General features: G+C 46.6%; 1 protein-coding gene across 16 annotated transcripts in view; it reads right to left on the bottom strand.

Moving 5' to 3' along the window:
* Window positions 1-13,367: 13,367 nt before the first annotated feature.
* Window positions 13,368-18,920, bottom strand: part of Ogdh (oxoglutarate (alpha-ketoglutarate) dehydrogenase (lipoamide)) — a 67,498-nt gene continuing 61,945 nt past the window's right edge. For 9 of the 16 annotated variants that reach the window (NM_001252283.1, NM_001252282.1, NM_010956.4 and 6 more), the window contains 3 exons: window positions 17,370-17,533; window positions 17,017-17,171; window positions 13,368-16,908 (listed from right to left, as the gene is read on the bottom strand). In NM_001252283.1, the coding sequence (NP_001239212.1) occupies window positions 16,788-16,908; window positions 17,017-17,171; window positions 17,370-17,533 (440 nt within the window). In that variant the 3' untranslated portion in view covers window positions 13,368-16,787. The remainder of the gene's footprint in view (window positions 16,909-17,016; window positions 17,172-17,369; window positions 17,534-18,920) is intronic. The other 7 variants (XM_030245651.1, XM_006514582.3, XM_030245650.1 and 4 more) reach the window with 1 other exon arrangement.

Below are 18,920 nucleotides of genomic sequence, written 5' to 3'. Positions count from 1 at the left end.
CTCCAAATCCAAACAATGGCATTAAGATAATCAGTGTAGTATAATGTTGGTGGAGAGAGGACAGAGATCAATGAGCAGAATAGTAAACCTAGAAATAAGCCAGGTGTGGTGGCACATGCCTTTAATCCCAGCACTCGGGATTAGTCTTGAACTTGTGACAAACCTTGCATTCTGCTTTCTGAGTGGTGGAAGTACAGGTGTGGACTCACACTCCTGGATTCCCCAGTTGATTTTTTTTTTTTTAACAAACATACAAAATAAATTCAAGGGCTTGGGATTTAGGTCAATGGTTATAGTGGGACATTTTGGGCCCACCAACAGCTAGATAGCGACACAGACTTATTAGTGTTTATTACAGCCTGTGCCTTCAGCTGAGCAGACTCTCAGCTAGCTCAATCTAAACTAACCCAACTATTCTAGGCTACGACTCGCCATGTCACTAGTTCTTTACCTCTGTGTTACCATTCACATCGGAACACCTGTGTCCGGCTGTCCCAGAGACCCTTTCTCTGGCCGGAAGTTCCGCCCTCCACTTCCTGTCTAGCTACTGTCCATCAGATCTTTACTAAAGCCAATCAGCAAGTGAGGAAGGTGAATGTTTACAGACTAGGAAACCAGGCGATGGCCACAGTCTATGCTGGTACAGAATTAACAATGAGACATACAGAGGCGCACCTTCACATAGTGCACCCCAACAAGTCTATAATTACCAACTGCCAGATTTTGAGTTTGGGTTTCAGCCCCAGGAACAACACAAAACAAGAAGCAAATCAATACAGAAGCCTTGGTCTTTTTGTCAAATGGTGCTGGAACTGCTAGATACATGTGGCCAAAAAAAGAACCCTGACCTTAACTCCACTTCTTATATATTACTCAAGATGAGTCACGGGTAGAATTAGAAACAAAGCAAAACAAAACAAAAAGCCAACTGCAAATGTGGGAGGGAGCTGGGCCAGCGTTACAGCTAAGCAGGTAGAGGGGCTGTGTGAGCCTTGGAACCTGATTCTGCAGAGCTGCCCTTTGACCTCCACATGTGTGCTGTGTGCCCCACATATACATCTCCAACATGCACACACACACACACTATCTTTTTAAAGGAGAGAGGAGCCTACCGTAGGGGTGGGGTTGGGCACTGGCAGGGGATGAAGAGGCATAAAGAAGGTGGTCACCTGGTGAAGACAGATGTTTGAAGGACATTGCATGCACTTGTGAAAAGGGCCCCGTGGTGCAGGTCTGCTATGACAGTTCATGATGAGCATCCACTTAACAAGATCTAGAATCATCCAGGAGACAACCCTGGGGGATGCCTATTGCTGGAGCTTTTGCAGATGTGCCCTGTGTATAAAGAAGACAGGGAGACTAATATAGTTTAAAGCTTATGCATTTTGCTGGGGCTGTCTCCCAGCTAATGTTTAAACTTAGCCCAACTATTTTAGCCTACAACTCGCCATGTCACTAGTTCTATACCTCCCTGCTCTGGTCCAGTCCATGTCTGGTCCCTTCTGTCTCGACTCTCGATTCTCGTGTGTCTCTCTGCATCATTCTCTCTGCATCACTCTCTCTCCCTGGAAGTTCTGCCCCTGTACTTCCTGTCCCAGCTATTGGCCATCAGATCTTTATTACAACCTATCAGCAGCAAGACAGTCTCTGATACATCGATTAGATTGCCTTTAGGAATGAGGGGAAGGACAGAAATGTACAAAATAGAAAATCTGGTGATGGGCCATAAACATGTCAATACCAGAATTCTGCCAGCACTTAGCTCTCTGCAGGACAGAATCAACAACTGGAAATTCAGAGACTGGAAATTCGTACATTGTAGGGACAGTCACGCCCAACATTTGCCGCCCCTAAGGGAGTTTCTAGATTGAGTTGATTCAGGTAGAAAAACAAGACTAAAAGTGGGCTGGAGAGATGGCTCAGTGTTAAAGTGCTTACCAGGAACGCAGATTCCAGAACCCATGATTATATCCAAAGCGGTCCCCCAAAATAGCAGTGCTGGTGACAATGTCCTAAGCATGATTTAGGCCAGGTAAACAGAAGGATCGTTACTGGGAACTAAAGTTGGGTTTGTGTTTACCTGGAGCCTCTCTTCATCCACCCCCCAAGCCATCTACCTGGGGTAAAAGCATCAGTTCCCAAAGCGGCCAGTACCAGCTCAAAGATGTCCATCTGCTGACTCCCAAACAAAAGCCTTCTGGTTTTCTGTTGTTTTCCTTCTCTCAGCATCCCCTTGACCTTGCCAGGAGACATGTTGGCAGTTTGATCCCCAATAAACCCTTCTTTCTACACATGGAGTGGTCTGGTTTGGTGCTGACACTGTGCCCATTACTGTGCCCATTCTCATACCATGTAAATGACTGGTGGGCTTGGAGGCCAAGCTGTAATTCTGGCTTCAGGAGGCAGAGTCAAGGGATCCTCAGAGCAGGATGGCTAGGAAGACTAGTCATCTTGGTGAGCTGTTAGTAAGTGAGAGACTGGGCCTTAGTATATAAGGTAGAAGAGCTATTGATTCACCACAGCGACCTCAGGTTTCCATAAACACACACACACACACACACACACGTCTGTGCATCCCACACATGTGCAAAGCCAACATACACAGGAAATGGGTGTGGAAAGAGCTGGGTATGGTGACACCTGCCTTTATTCCCAGCATTCAGGAGGCAGAGGCTTGTGAATATCTATTAATTCAAGGCTGGCCTGGTCTATGTCGAGGGTTCCAGGCCAACCAGAACTACAGAAGACTCTGAAGGGGAATAGGTAAGCAGAGAACCAACATTCACTCTTCTCTGCTTCCTGGCTGTAGACACAATATGCATAGCTGTGTCATACTCCTGCCACTGTGATGCCCTCAAACTGTGAGGCAAAATAAACCAGACCTTGAGGTGCACTTAAGACTAGTCTGGGAACTTAGTGGAACTATGTCTCAAAGCTTAAAAAAAAAGGAAAGTTTTGCTGGTGGTTTTAATTCCAGGGGCAGAGACAGGTAGATCTCTGAGTTCAAGGCCAGTTAGAGCTACAGAGGAAGACTAAGCTAAAACAAAACAAAACCAAAGAAAACACACACAAACAAAAAACAACAAACAATATATTTAAAGTTAGGAAAGGGATTTTAAAGAAATGTCAAATATACATTTTTTTTTTGCCAAATACTGTAAAACTTATGTTAACAAGGAATATATATCCTCTTATTTTTTATTTTTTGGTTTATTTGAGACGGGGTCTCTTTATACAGTCCAGCTGTCCTGTACCTCACTGTATAGGCCAAACAGAGGTCCAAATTTACAGAGATCCAACTGCCTCAGTTTCCTGAATGCTAGGATTAAAAATGTGCATCACCATGCCTGGTGCCAGAGCCCCTTGGTACTGGAATTATAGGTGGTGGTGGACTGCTATAGGATGCTGGGAATCAAACCCTGGTCCTCTGAAAGAGCAGCCAGTGAGTTAACTATGGGGTCATCTCTCCAGCCCTAAACTCAAACCTTTTATCTTTCCCACCTAGTAAAACTTTATATCAATATTTTAATCCTTCCTCTCTCAGCCAGTAAAACCTTTGTTTATACAAAGGCCTGATGGGGGCTGGTGAGATGGCTCAGTGGGTAAGAGCACCCGACTGCTCTTCAGAAGGTCCAGAGTTCAAATCCCAGCAACCACATGGTGGCTCACAACCATCTGTAACAAGATCTGACTCCCTCTTCTGGAGTGTCTGAAGACAGCTACAGTGTACTTACATATAATAAATAAATAAATCTAAAAAAAACAAAAAAACAAAACAACAACAACAATAAAAAAAAAACAAAGGCCTGATGGATTAAAGGGGTTGACCCCACCCCTTCTTTCTTTTTGTACTGATTTTTTTTTTTTTTTTTTTTTTTTTTTTGAGACAGGGTTTCTCTGTGTAGCCCTGGCTGTCCTGGAACTCACTTTTTAGATCAGGCTGGCCTCAAACTCAGAAATCCGCCTGCCTCTGCCTCCCGAGTGCTGAGATTAAAGGCATGTGCCATCACCGCCCCACTAATTTTCCATATTCTTATTTTCTCACAAAACCTTGAATCTGCATGATAGAAACTCTCAGTTTTTTCCCTTGAAGTGGCCATCTCACCACTTCTTCTGTAGCCTCCCCCAAGCCTGAAGCAGGCTGAGCCAGACATTGACCTTTTCTGCCACTAAGGAGATTACCTAAAATGGAGCCTTCCTAGATCATTCTATTGTTCTGCCACTGCCGTTGTTCCTCTTCAAGATACTGCTACCTGTGGGGAGGCCGCCGAGCAATTCCTGAGACTACACCCTATCCTGCATGTGGTCACATGCAGCTGGGCTCCAAGGATGAATTGGTGGGAATGGGCCTTCCCCCCCTTTATAAGCGCATTTGCCATTAAACATTTGAGCCTTGATCAGAACCTTGTCTTGGCTCCATTTCTCTCGGCCTAGTTCCCCTCTCTTTTCAGCCCCAGTTTGCCTCCCAGGTGGAACCCAGTTCATGTGAGCCGCAGGACGTTTCCAACATTCTTCCTCTTGTTTTTCTTCTTCCTCCTCCTCCTCTTCTTCTAGACAGGTATAGCCCTGGATGTCCTAGAACTTGCTCTGTCGTCTTTGCTGGTTTTGAACTTGCAGAGATCCCCCTGTCTCTGCCTCCCAACGGCTGGAGGGCATGTGCCACCACTGCCCGGCGCCCATCGCTTCTTTTTAAATATTTGCCAAACATCTGGGTTTGTAAGCCAATTGTCTTTTCACACAGAAATGCCTTGGTTTGACACAGGAACTGCACTAGCATATTTCATATTTTTCGAAATGACATTCAGTATGGCTATCTGGGTTTGCCTTTACTTCTCATGCATGCATTCAGGAGTTAAAGTTAACAAATTAAAGTCGAATTGCTTTGTCATGTTCTGAAGTGAACGTGGAGGTTTGTGCTAGCTGGTTTAAGTCGGCTGAGAAAGCATGGGGACCACACTGTGATGGTTCTACTCTTCCCAGCAAAAAGTTCACCCACAAAATACAAGTAAAGTCTTTTGTTTTGAAAACTGACTTGACCTTATTGACCTCTGACCAGGCCTCAGAGACCGAACGGGTCTAACAGGTTGGGCCTGTTGAGTGCTCCTGACCATTCCAGTAATGTGGACTGTGTTACTGTGTCTAACCCCCCCCTTGCCCCCTCCCGTGCAGCCCACCACAGTCTGCATCTTTGTACTGAGAAGGCTAGGGTGAGTCCATGACAGACTTAAAACTGGCAGTTAAGGAGTCTAGGCCTAAAAAGTGAGCAAGTCCAGGCAAGCACAGGCAAGTCAATTACTTATAGAAAACACCCCAGGCTCCAGCCTTCCCATCCAGGTAACAGAATGTCCCAGCCGCCTGGCCTGAGGCAGGGAGAATGGGTCAGCAGCAGTTTCCAGACTCCCTCAGCTACTCCTCAGTAACAGTTCCCAGACCTCCCCAGCAAGTTTTCAGCCCCCATATCCTGGTAATGGAATGTCCATAGAGATGGACCCAACAGGTTACCATAGGGGTCACCTACCCGGAATTCCCTAATGTGCTTTACCTCAGGCATGCAGGCTCACTTGCTGTCTCTATCTTGGTAATGGGAAACCCAGCATGCTGGTCTTCAGAATAAAATACTCTGAGTTTGCACACTTCTTGAGTCTGGGAGACATTCTTCGGAGAATCAGGGACTCTTACCTTACCATAGCAGTCTCCCCACTTTCCCAGAACCCGGAGAGTCCCTATTTTTCCACGCCTGTCATTAACTGCCTCCCTTATTCCCTCAGGGCCTGTGGGCAAGGCTGAGAGAGAGCGCAGTCCTGGCCTGCATCCTTCCTGACTGCTGTAGTGGAGAGTGGAACAGCTGTCATCCGTTTTCTACTTCCTTTCTCTAGGCCACCCTGGACTGTGTTCCTTCCATCCTGTTAATCTTTAGTTTAATATTTATTGACCTTTATGATTTATTTTATAGGTGTATGTCTTTGTGCCTGAGTTTATGTGTACTCTGTCCTGTGTGCTGTGCTCATGGAGGCTAGAGGGCACGGGATTCCTGGGGCTGGTAATGTGGATAAATTGAACCCAACCTGGGTCGTCCTGAGGAACACTTAGTATTCTTAACCGTTGAGCTATTTCTTTACCTCACTGTTCTCTCCTTTCATGCTGATTTTCCTGGCTTCAATTACCTTCGGAGGTCCTGTGTCTAAATGCAAACTGCTAATGTCCTGAATCTTTAGTCTTCTGATTGCCTTCATCCCTTAACCTGCTGCTCCCTACCCACGCCTGGCCACACGCTCCAGCTGCATTGCTCTCTGTGCTGCCCCCTGCTGCTGGAAACGAAACGATGCACGGAAAACTCACTTTATAAGGACAGCCCGACATCTCGCCCAGGCTGTTCACTATTTCCTGTCTTACCGGAAGCCTGTGCTGGAAACCCCAGGGCGTTTCCCAATAGTCAGGTCGGGCTGCTTAGCAAGCAGTATACATGCACTGTTTTATCTAACTTCACTGTAAGGTGCTCTCTCTTCCTCTCCCTCTGTCTCTTTGGTTTTTTCGAGACAGGGTTTCTCTGTACAGCCCTGGCTGTCCTGGAACTAACAGGTCTGTAGACCAGGCTGGCCTTGAATTCAGAAATCCACCTGCCTCTGCCTCCCAAGTGCTCAGATTAAAGAAATTCGCCACCACTGCCTGGCAAGGCTCTCTCTTTTTAAAAAAGAATTATTCGTTTATTTATTTTTATTTTATGTGTATGGTTCTTTTGTCTGCTTGTATGTCTGTGTAGCATGTACATGCAGAATTCAGATCCCCGGAACTGAAGTTACAGGCAGTTGTTAGCTGCCATGTGGGTGCTGGGAATTGAACCAGTATCCTCTGGAAGAGCAACCAGTGCTCTTAACCACTGAGCCATCTCTTCAGCTCCTCCCTCCCCCAAAAGTTCTCAAAGGCAAAAATGTTATTCTTCTTTCTTAGTACATTCTCCTACTTACTAATGTCTGTCAGCATCCTTAAAAAGCCAACCACTTACCAGCTAACCCTTGCCCGCTCACTCAGCAGCCAAGATGTGATATGATATCTTCATCCCTCCCTAGCTGGTTAACGGATCTGTTTTTACAGACAAGGCAATGGACAAGCAATGTTGCCATCTTTCTGAGAAAGGAAGAATGGTATTGGGTGATGGCTCAGAATGACACTGGGAAAATCCCAGCAAGACCATTGACAGATACTGATGTGGTCCTAAGTGAGAGACGTGAAGCCGGAAGACTGAGAACTTCAGGCCATTGCAATAGTTTGAATGAAAATGGTCCCATAGGCCCATAGGGACTGGTACTGTTGGGAGGTGTGGCCTTGTTGGAGGAAGTGTATCACTGGGGGCAGGCTTTGTGGTCTCAAAAGCTCAAACCAGGCCTAGCGTGGGCTCACTGACTCTTCCTGCTGCCTGTGGATCGAGACGCAGAACTCTCAGCTACTCTTCCAGAATCATGTCTGCCTGCACATGACAATAATGGACTAACCCAGCCCAATTAAATGTTTTCCTTTGTAAGAGTTGCTGAGCTCATGGTGTCTCTTCATAGCAATAAAACCCTAACTAAGACAGTCTTCCTTGATTACAAAGAAAGTTCCACCATCTCTGCGACAGGGAAAGAGGGGGTTTGGGGAGGTAGAGGCTGATCTCGGTGGTGGTTTGAATGAGAATAGCCCCATAAACTCATATTCACATGCGTAGTCACCAGGGAGCGGTACTATTTGAAAGGATTAAAGGGATTAGGAGGTGTGCCCTGGGGGTGTGCTTTGAGGTTCTAAAGTCTATACCAATTCCAGAGTCTCTCTGTTGCTATTTAAAAACATCTATTTTTCTAAGCAAGGGTTAAATCTAAGTTACATATACAAGAGCTGAATTATGTAGTAAATCTTTAGTTATAATTTTTTTTTAGATTTATTTATTTATTATATGTAAGTACACTGTAGCTTTCTTCACACACTCCAGAAGAGGGAGTCAGATCTTGTTACGGATGGTTGTGAGCCACCATGTGGTTGCTGGGATTTGAACTCTGGACCTTCGGAAGAGCAGTCGGGTGCTCTTACCCACTAAGCCATCTCACCAGCCCTAGTTATAAATTTTAAGCCAAGTTTTGTTACAGATTTTATAAATTTTAAACCATACCCAATGAATTTACAAATCCTGAGATAGTTTATAGCATCGTATCTTATTTATTTATTTATTTATTTATTTATTTATTTATAGAGCAGAGTATAGAGAAATCACAGGGATTAAAGATTTTTTGAGAGTAGGAAGTTGAACCTTAGAGATAAGAGGCTCTGGAGTCATTTGCTTGTGGCAGAAGTTGTTACAGTCTACAAGAACGTGGACATCAAGTGTGCTAATTTTGGGTCATTGATCTGTACTAAGGTCAAGCTGTACTAATAAAATCTGAGTCTATTGAGGAAGAGAGGGGGGGGATGGCAAAGGGGAACACCACATGGAGAGGCAGGGGAGGGAAGGGAGGTGCTTCTATAAGCCCAGAGAGAGAGCTGAGAGTGGAAGCAAGCTGGGGAGCTGCAGGCTGAAGCAGGCAACCAGGGGAATGCTGGGGAAAGGGAGCCAGTGAGGGTCTTTAGTAGAGAGATCTAGATGGGTGTAGAATGCTGTCCATATGGCGGGTGACTCAAGAGTGTAGCAGGCTCCAGGAGCAGAGGGACACCTATGACCCAGACAAGGAGAGGAGACAAGGTCCCAGGAGGACTTAAAAAAGATGCTTAGCAGGCAGCTCCTGGGGGGAAGCAGGGAAACTCTCAAGGTACAGGCCCAGAAGGGCACAAAGGAAGACAGAGCAGGTAGGCAAATGGTTAGAACGGGTCAAGTGGCTGCTGAACAATCAGACTCTAGGATCTGGAATCACATTTTGTGGTTGGTAGAAGCCAGCAGAAACAAACGATCCATACACACCTCAGGAGAGTCAGAAACTCAGGACATGACTGGACATGGTGGTGGAGGAGGAGTTTATTGTAGATATGAGGGAGAGCAGAGCCAGAGGCAGGGACATCTGGGAGAATCCAAAGTGGAGATGTCCTTGAGCCAAGTGAAGAGAGAGGAGAGGAGAGGGAAAGAGAGGGCGTAGAGAGGAACCAGGTACAGCAGCCAGGAGTCCCAAAATAGAGTAGTCAAAAAGATGAGGTAACTAAAATGGTTGGATTATATAGGGAAGGGGGGGGGGAGGTCTGCAGTGAGGAGGGCCCTGTAACAGATAGGCACTGAGGGATGCCAGGTGAGAGAACCTGGAGGCTTTGATCTGTTCAATAGGTACCTCAGCCTTTTGTCCCAGGTTTGAAACTTAACACCTAGGAATCCTACCTGCAGGCTGCCATGCTCACTGCCATGGGGACAATGGGCTAAACTGAAACTGTGAGCCAGTTCCCAATTAAGTGATTCCTTTTATGAGAACTGCCTTGGTCATGGTCTCTTCACAGCAATAGAACAGTGACCAAGTCTATCTCCAAACAAAGTGTAAGTTATGCATCCCACAACGCCCTGAAGTGGGAACTTAAGGGTTCTCTAGAAAGTCAGTTGGATGGGGTTTTGCTGGGGCAAACACACGAAGGGACTTTTTGTTAAAGTGGACACAAGTGTGAAAGGCTAAGGCAGACTCCTGAAGAAATGTTTCACTGAAGCAGACACTGGGGAAAGGATGTGCTACTAAAGCAAGCACAGGACAGGACATGCGATGAAGGATTCTTTGCTAACAACACACATGTATTGGTCTGCCTTACATTGCACAGTTGAGCTGCATTTGTCTAGAACTCTATAGACAGAAATGCACCAGAAAACTTCTAGTGGTGTGCTGTAGTTTGTTGTTGCTTCTGGGGACTCAGGGCTGACTGGATACATGTACTGAGGCAAGATACCTATTGAGGCACAGTAGAGAATTTCTCCTGGCGTTCCTGTCGGTCCCTCCTGTTGACTCGAGCCAAGGCTGAGGCCTGGCTGTCTCTGCTAGGTCCTGTCACCGCTGTTGCTAACCCGACTCTACCAAACTGGACTGCTGGTGCATCCGTGAAGTGTTACGAGTGGATAGAGCTGCTGCTGCTGACCTGTGAACTGAACTGCTTATTTCTAGATAACACGGACGTGAGTTGTTCCAAAGAACCTCTCTAAACAGGTCCACTGCCCCCATATCCTTTCTTTTCCACTTCTTGTGGTGGTGGGCTAAAGGGAGGTTAAAGTGTTTAAGAACCAGCATTAAAAATAAGGTCCCAGCTGGGCGTGGTGGCGCACGCCTTTAGTCCCAGCACTTGGGAGGCAGAGGCAGGCGGATTTCTGAGTTCGAGGCCAGCCTGGTCTACAGAGTGAGTTCCAGGACAGCCAGGGCTACACAGAGAAACCCTGTCTCGAAAAACCAAAATAAATAAATAAATAAATAAATAAATAAATAAATAAATAAGGCCCCCCCCCAAACACCAAACAAAAACTAACAATAATAATCAAAACCCCCAGGCAGGGGCTGGGGAGATATTGTAATCAGCCTATAAACATGAGGTTGGGGTCCATCTCTGGAACTTGGGCTATGGAGCTGTGCTTGATCGTATAGGTGTGTAATGCCAGAGCTAGGGAGGTGGAGCCAGGGAGACCCTAGATCTGATGACCACCAGGCAAGGAGATTGCACTAAAAAGGAGAAAATCTTTACACTTGAGAGGATTAGTGTCTAGAATATATAATGAACAACAAAAAAATGAACACTAAGAAAACATACAATCTAAAAATTGGTTACAGAATGAAACCCATTTCTCAAAAGAAGAAAGAAAAAGGGCTAGGGAACATTTTTAAAATGTTCAATATCCTTAGGCATTATGGAAATGCAGATTAAAACCACTTTAAAATTCCATCTGGGACTGGAGAGGTGACTCAGTTGTTAAGAACACTTCTTGCTCTTACATAGAGGACCTGGGTTCAATTCCCACATGGGGCTCACAACTTATCTGTAACTCCCATTCCAGGGGATCCTACACTTTTTCCAGAGGCAGCAGGGATGCACATGGTACACAGACATGCATGCAGCCAAAACCCTCTTAAACATAAAATCTCATTAGCTGGGTGGTGGTGCTGCATGCCTTTGATCCCAGCACGTGAGAGGCAGAGGCTGGTGGATCTCTGAGTTCGAGGCCAGCCTGGTCTACAAAGTGAGTTCCAGGACAGCCAGGGCTAGCTATACAGAGAAACTCTGACTTGAAAAACAAAACAGAAAACCAAAAAAAAAAAAAAAAAAAAATCCATCTGACCTCAGTATGAATGGTGTTCAGTGCCCCTTTTGCTTCTAAGTAACTGTTGGGTGGTGTTTCTACATGTTCTCTAGTTGGTTTTAGCTCCTGAATAATGGCGCAGAGACCTTTATTATTAAGCTGTTGGCACTATTGGCTGTTAGAACTGTTGGCTGGGTAAGTTTTAAGTTATTCTAACCCTTTAAGGCAGCTAATACCCAGACAAATGCCCCATTACTTGCCAATCTGCCCTTGCCCTGGCTTGCTCTGGTCCATGTGTGTCCTCATGGCCACTCTTTTGATCGCAACCTCATGACAAACCCTACTGTTCCCACCACACGGTCTCTCCACGTCTTCTCGCCTCCTGGTCCTTTTCTACTTCCTCTCCACTCGTGGCCCCTGGCGAGAATCAGAAGTCCAGTCTTTCTATCCCCTCTGCCCAGCTAATTGGCTGATCAGCTTTTTATTGACCAATCTGAAGATGGAGGAGAATGTTTACAAAACACCTAGAAATAACAATACCAAAGTCTAGTGCTGCCTGTACTCAACTCTCTGCTGGTACAGAAATCTGCATTTGAATAGTACAAAGACAACCCTTACACAGTGCACAAGGAGATAGTCCTAACAGTGTCTATCACCAAAACCACCCATAACAGAAAACACTGCCATGCATGCGGGGATGGAGAACCCTTATACATAGTTGATAGGAACATAACTTTGGTTTCTCAAAGTTAAAAATAATAGTACTGGGCCTGGAGAGACGGCTCAGCAGTGAAGATCATTATCTGCTCTTCCAGGAGTCCTGAGTTCAATTCCCAGCAATTACATAGTGGCTCACAACCATCCATAAAGAGATCCAATGTCCTCTTCTGGCATGTAGATGTCATGCAGATAGAGCACTCTTACATTTAAAACAAACAAATCTCTCATATGATATAGACATTCTGCTCCTGGGCTTCTACTCTACAGCAGGGATACCTGCACATCCACAACCCTGCCCTGTCTGCAAAGGCTATAAAGCGGAGGCAGCCTCCATGCCCGACAGCTGATGAATGGATGAGAGGTGGCACATATGCAGTACAACATTACTGTGTCCTACTTAGCACACTGTCAACACTACAGTACAGAATCTCAGGTGTGGAACGGTCATGTTTAGGTTGGTGTGCTGGATACTTTTTTGTCAACTTGACACAATCTAGTCATCTGGGAGGAGGGAACCACAGGGAAGTAAATGCCTCCAGGTAGGCAAGCTTGCAGGCATTTTCTTAATTAATAACTGATGAAGGCGGGCTCATCACATAGTGGGTGGTACTTATCCCTGGGCTGCTGGGCCTGAGACCTATAAGCAAACAAGCCATGAGAAGCAAGCCAGTGAGCAGCATTCCTCTGAGGTCTCTGCATGGAGACCTGCCCCCGAGGTTCCAGTTCTTGTCCTGACTTACGTACATGATGAATGCAGTGTAAGCCAAATAGACCCTAAGCTGCTTTGGTCATGGTGTCTCATCACAGCAACACCCTAAGACAGTTTGTGGCATGTCTGAAAGTGATTATCTTGATCATTACTTGATATAGGAGGACCCAGTCCACTGTAGGCAGCACCTCCCCTAGGCAGATGGTCTTGGTCTAGCTGCTGTGAGCCCAGACCACCAGTGACCCAGCAAGCAGTATTCCTCCATGGTTTCTGCTTCAAAGTATTATATTTTTTAAGGGTTTAAGTATATGGGTGCTTTGTCTGCACGTTTGCACACCAGGTCACTGAATACTATAGGATTACAATAGTGGACAGTTGTGAGCTCCAATCTGGTGGGTGCTAGGAATTGAACCGAGAACCTCTGGAAGATCAGACAATTTTTTTTTTTTTTTGAGACAGGGTTTCTCTGTATAGCCCTGGCTGTCCTGGAACTCACTTTGTGGACCAGGCTGGCCTTGAACTCAGAAATCTGCCTGCCTCTGCCTCCCAAGTGCTGGGATCAAAGGCATGTGCCAACACGCCTGGCTCATTTTTTTTTAAAGGTTTATTTATTTTATGTATATGAGTACAGTATAGCTGTGAGCCTTCATGTGGTTGTTGAGAATTGAATTTTTAGGACCTCTGACCACTCCAGTCATCCTGGTTGATCCAGTCAGCCCCACTTGCTCCGGCCCAAAGATTTATTTATTATTATACATAAGTACACTGTAGCAGTCTTCAGACACACCAGAAGGAGGCATTGGATCTCATTATAGATGGCTGTGAGTCACCATGTGGTTGCTGGGATTTGAACTTTGGAAGAGCAGTCAGTGCTAAGCCATCTTGCCAGACCAATTTCTTTTTTATAAATTAATTCATTCCCTTTACATCCCAATATCGGTCCTTCCCCTCCCCCAGAATCCCCTCACACAAATCCTTCCCCCATTTCCCTTTCTTTTTCTCTTTTGCTCTGAGGTAACCGAGGCCCAAAAGGACAAACTGCATGCTCTCTCTTATATAACTCTTAGGATGGAGTGTCTAATGTGGAGTACCTATGCAAGCTGGGCACAAGGGAAGGGCATTTCTTTTTTTTTTTTTTTTTTTTTAAAGATTTTATTCATTTATTATATGTAAGTACACTGTAGCTGTCTTCAGACACTCCAGAAGAGGGAGTCAGATCTCGTTACAGATGGTTGTGAGCCACCATGTGGTTGCTGGGATTTGAACTCCTGACCTTCGGAAGAGCAGTCGGGTGCTCTTACCCACTGAGCCATCTCACCAGCCCGGGAAGGGCATTTCTGAAAGGAGATGAGATGGTAGACACAGGCAAAAAGGAAGGATGCCATAGGAGGGAAATGTAGGCAGGTGAGATGGAGGGTTAGCCAGGATAAGAGGAGGACAAAGAGACCAATAGGAACACCATGATATGCCTTTGTGTGTAATAGTGTCTTGACGTGTGTGTGTGTTGTGGTAGTTGTTAAAGGATTCAAGACTCCTTCATGGGGGTGTCAGTGCCTGGTATTAGAAGCTTGTCTAATAAGCCAGGCCTGTGGAGATAGCTGTCCCTGTGGACTTAACTAAGCTGGTGTAGTAGCACGTTGCTTTCTATTTTTTTTTTTTTAAAGATTTATTTATTTATTTATTATATGTAAAGTACACTGTAGCTGTCTTCAGATGCACCAGAAGAGGGCATCAGATCTCATTACGGGTGGTTGTGAGCCACCATGTGGTTGCTGGGATTTGAACTTAGTCGGGTGCTCTTACCCACTGAGCCATCTCACCAGCCCAACACGTTGCTTTCTAAATACCTATTTAAACCGTTAGACAAAAGAGGTGCCCAATTTTCATCAGAGAAGCATTTTCTTTTTTTTCTTTTTCTTTTTTTCGAGACAGGGTTTCTCTGTGTAGCCCTGGCTGTCCTTAAACTCAGAGATCCACCTGCCTCTGCCTCCCAAGTGCTGGGATCAAAGGCGCACGCCACCACGCCCGGCTGAGAAGCATCTTCTTACATTGAATGGTGGTGAATGAACACAGAAGGCAGATGCTTAGCTGCCCAAGATGCAGAAAACAAGTATCAAGATGTGGGTCCAGCCTTCACAACTTACTCATGCCATTGTCTTGAAGGCTCAGAACACTGCAGGAGGGGACAGAAAGCCCCAAATAGCTGGAAGTCAGGGGGAAGGTTACAAAATGACACCTCCTTAGGCTTGACACCTCCACTGCAGGCAACCATAGTTACCTGGCCCACACAAGACCAGTCAAGGAAGAGACTAGCTGCCTCCAAGGACCCTATCCTTCATACAGCTCTACCCTGTTTATTAAATCCCCCTTTCTACAAAGTATATGAATAATAAAAGTCAATTTGATTCTTGAAAGCAAAACAAAATTCAAAAACAAGTGTGGGTCCGTAATGGCCCAGGGCACTGGATACTTTAAACATGAGGGCTGCATGAACTGGCTCCCTCCCCCTCTGAACATGGCACCATAAACCTGGCTCCTCACCATCATCAACCCCAGTAGAATTTATTACCTGGCAGTTATCAGGCTTCACTTGTTTGACCTTATAAAGTGTTGCCCCTGAGCATGCAGATGAGGTATCTTCCAACACCCCTGCCCCGGCCAATGGTCCATGGCCATATAAATCCTGCCCCCCCATGAATGAACTAGCTCTCCTGTGGCGTTCCCAGGTGTACTGCTTATGGAGATCCTGTCCTGCACTCACCCACACCCCGCTAAGCTTCCCTTCCTCTAGTCCAGCTTTGTATGCAAAACAGCCTGGCTGTCCCAAGGGAGAAGGGGATACCAGACAGCAACATGCCGACCACAGGCAGATACAAACTTTGGTCCTGTGAGTCCCACCTCTGAGAGTAAGGGGCATTGTTCCTGTCCCAGGACATTCTCTCCTGGTGCCGACTGTAGTTATTAGACATGCCTAAAACCAAGATAATGGGTGGCAGGGGAAATGAGATGCTGAAGGCCCAGGCTGCGCTGTTGATAATGGCTGCTGCCCATGAGGGGGAACAGAAAGCTGTGGGGCACACATCCAGTTGGCAAATGGCAGCTGGGACCCCCCCACCCCAACAAGAAGACTGTTCTCAGGCAGGCAGGGAGGAGGCGGAACACACGACAGCAGGCAGGCTGGCCATGATAACTTAGTTTATGGGTCAAGCCGATGCAATGCAAAGGTGGTTGTTCTTTTTTCATTTCCTTTTTTTTTTTTAACCAAAATAAATAAATCAGGTGTGTCCCAGTGGAGGTCAAAAGAGGGAGGAAGGACAGCTGGCTCCTTGGGACAACTTGCTCTTATCCACTGATCTGCTTTTGACCTGCCTTGGCACAGCAAAAAAAAGAATTCGTCAACAGCTTCTGTGTGTTCAAGGGAACAACAGAGAAAATGAAGTGACTGGGGAGGGGTCAGGAGAGCAGAGGCAGCAGGACCAAGAGGCAGCAGTGCCTGGCGTTGGGAGCCAATGGAGCTTCTGGGCCGTACTCAGAGCCAAGCTCTCCAGGCGTGGTAGCTGGGGTAAGTTTCCCACATACAGCCCAAACCCAAGAAGGGTAGCAGGGCTAGACTAACATCACTGCTAAAGTCCTCTAAATACCCCATGACAATCTCTATTCACACAACATCCTGATGACTCCCAAATCCTGGCAGCTATAGTTCCTCCATGAGCTCTCAGCTTGGCCCTAGCAAGATGAAACTACTCCTGGCCTTGAATCTGCGACTTGATGGGTGACGAGGGCTGAGTGCTAGTACCCTGGGAAGCCACATAGGGTTCTGTTCCTACCCTGGAGGATTGCACTGGGGGCATGGGTGGGGCCAGAGCTGCCTTCCTTCTCTAGGATGTCCTGAGAGGGGCCCTTTCCTTATTCTGCTCCTTCCGGTCTCCATGAACGGTGTGCAGCCTGAGAGAAGTCGGCACAGGCTGGGCAGCATGTGACCGGGGAGCAGCTGAGCACTGCAGTGGACAACTTAATTCCTATGAGAACAGGGGTGGTGTGGCACAGCGAAGGGACGTGTGGACAGTGCTGAGGCACTATTCTTTAGTTGAGAAGCAAAGAGCGTCATGGACATGGGGGCCATGGCCTCATCAACTCCAGGAGCATCTAAGAGAATTTCTTGAATGCGTCCAGGTCAAAGGCTGTGTCCAGAAAGCGCTGCAGCTCTGTCAGGTGTGTTTTCTTGTTGCCAGTGGCTGGAGCAGCTGCCGGGTCTCGGCCAGCATACCTGAGAGAAACAGAGAGGGGGAGTGACAAGGATGAAGTCAGAGGTGGCTCCTGCCTGTTCTCTAGCTTGCTTCCAGATCTTCCAGGCCATCAAGGACTTGGGTCTTACCAGACAGGCTTAGCACGGTCAATGGTGGTACGAAGTCTTGGCTTGACATAGTCATAGTAGCCTTGGTTCTTGTGCTCTTCCTGGCACCAGGCCAGCTCAGCATTGGGATACTTCTGTGCCTCTTTCAGCAGGAGGTCAAAGGGGAATGGTGATAGCTGGAGAGAGCAGGGTGAGGTCAACCAAGGGACACTCAGAGGATGGGTAGGGCTAAGCAAAGGGAGACTGGGGTTCCAGAGGGAAAAGCTGTGCAGCTACTCTGCTGGGAAGGGGAGGAGCCTCAGTGAGTGAATGATGTTCTGCTAAGACCCCGTGGCTGGGACATGGCACCTAGCCACCACGCCACATGCCCTCACCTGCTCAATCCTTGTAATAGCCACCTCCTCCTCCATGTTCCTGGCTTTGCGCTCTCGGGTGAGGTCATAGTACACCTTCCCAGTGCAGAAGAGAAGTCTCTTGACTTTGTGTGGGTCCTGAGCTGCAGGTCCATTTTCTGGGATCACACGCTGGAAGTGCGTTCCTATAAGAAAGTTCCCACATCTGGGCTGGGCTGGCTCTTCCTCCAGGCCTATCCCACAGCTGTTACGAGTGAGCTGAGGGCTATCACACAGTGGCTCGGGGCTATGGTTCCCGAGGGTCAGAGATACTCCTCCCTCACAAGCTTCTGATGTCTGTGCCATGATGCAAGATCAGGCCTGGGACATGCACCTTTAACCTAGTACTCAGGAGACAGAGGCAGTAGATCTCTGAGAGTTTGCGGCTAGCCTGCTCTACATAGCAATTTCCAGGCCACCTAGAGATACATAGATACGACAGCACAATTAAAAAAAAAAAAAGGCAAAAAGCTGTACAGATATAATGAAAACAGGAACAACCCGGACAGTTACACTTTAAGAAGAAATAAATCAAATCATCTGATGGAGGGGACCTGGAGAGGTGGCTCAGCAGTTAGGAGCCCTGGCTTCTCTTCCATGAGACCCAGGTTCAATTCCCAGTGCCTACATGGTAGTTCACAACTGTCTAACTCCAAGGGAGTTAGGAGTTCCAGGTGATCTGATGCCCTTAAACAGACATACATACAGACAAAATACCAATGCACAGAAAAGAAAAGAAATTAAACAAACAACCCCCCCCCCAATCCTATGGAGGGCTGAAGAATTGGCTGAGTGGTTAAGAACACTTGATGCTCTTGCAGAGGACATGCTATGACTCCCAGCACACACATGGCAGCTCCCGTGTGGATATTCTTCTGACCTCCTCAGGTACCAGGCATCCACATGGTACACATACATATGTACAACTAGGCAAAGCATTCACATTCATAATAAAATATATATTTGTAAATTTTTTTTTTGTTCTTTTGTTTTTTTGGTTTTTGAGATAGGGTTTCTCTGTGTAGCCCTGGCTGTCCTGGAACTCACTCTGTAGACCAGGCTGGCCTTGAACTCAGAAATCCGCCTGCCTCTGCCTCCCGAGTGCTGGGACTAAAGGCGTGTGCCACCACACCCGGCTGACTGTCAGAATCTTGAAGGATTACTTGTATACCCCTGTTCAAAACGGTGCTACTCACAGGAACTAAAACCAAATGCAGCACATCTATAGAACAGATCATCTTTCAGGTAAGATCAAGTGTGGATACTGTTCCATATTAACAAGACAGGAAGTGATGGCACACACTGTGTCCCATGTGAATCCTGTGGACATTACACTAACTGAAATAAGTCAGTTATAAAAAGACCCGTATAGACGGAGCACTCCTATTCTTTAGATACAAACTCTGAAGACTTCCTGGATAACAGTCCACCCCAAGTGGACTATTCATCTGCTATGTGACAGGCTTCAGTCAAAGCTCAGGACACTGGAGACCCAGAGTGGATTCTATTGCATGTGTACAAGCTACACATAAA

The sequence above is a fragment of the Mus musculus genome, chromosome 11 (assembly GCF_000001635.26).
Source record: "Mus musculus strain C57BL/6J chromosome 11, GRCm38.p6 C57BL/6J".
Taxonomy (NCBI): domain Eukaryota; kingdom Metazoa; phylum Chordata; class Mammalia; order Rodentia; family Muridae; genus Mus; species Mus musculus.
This window is presented reverse-complemented; position numbering and strand designations above follow the sequence as displayed.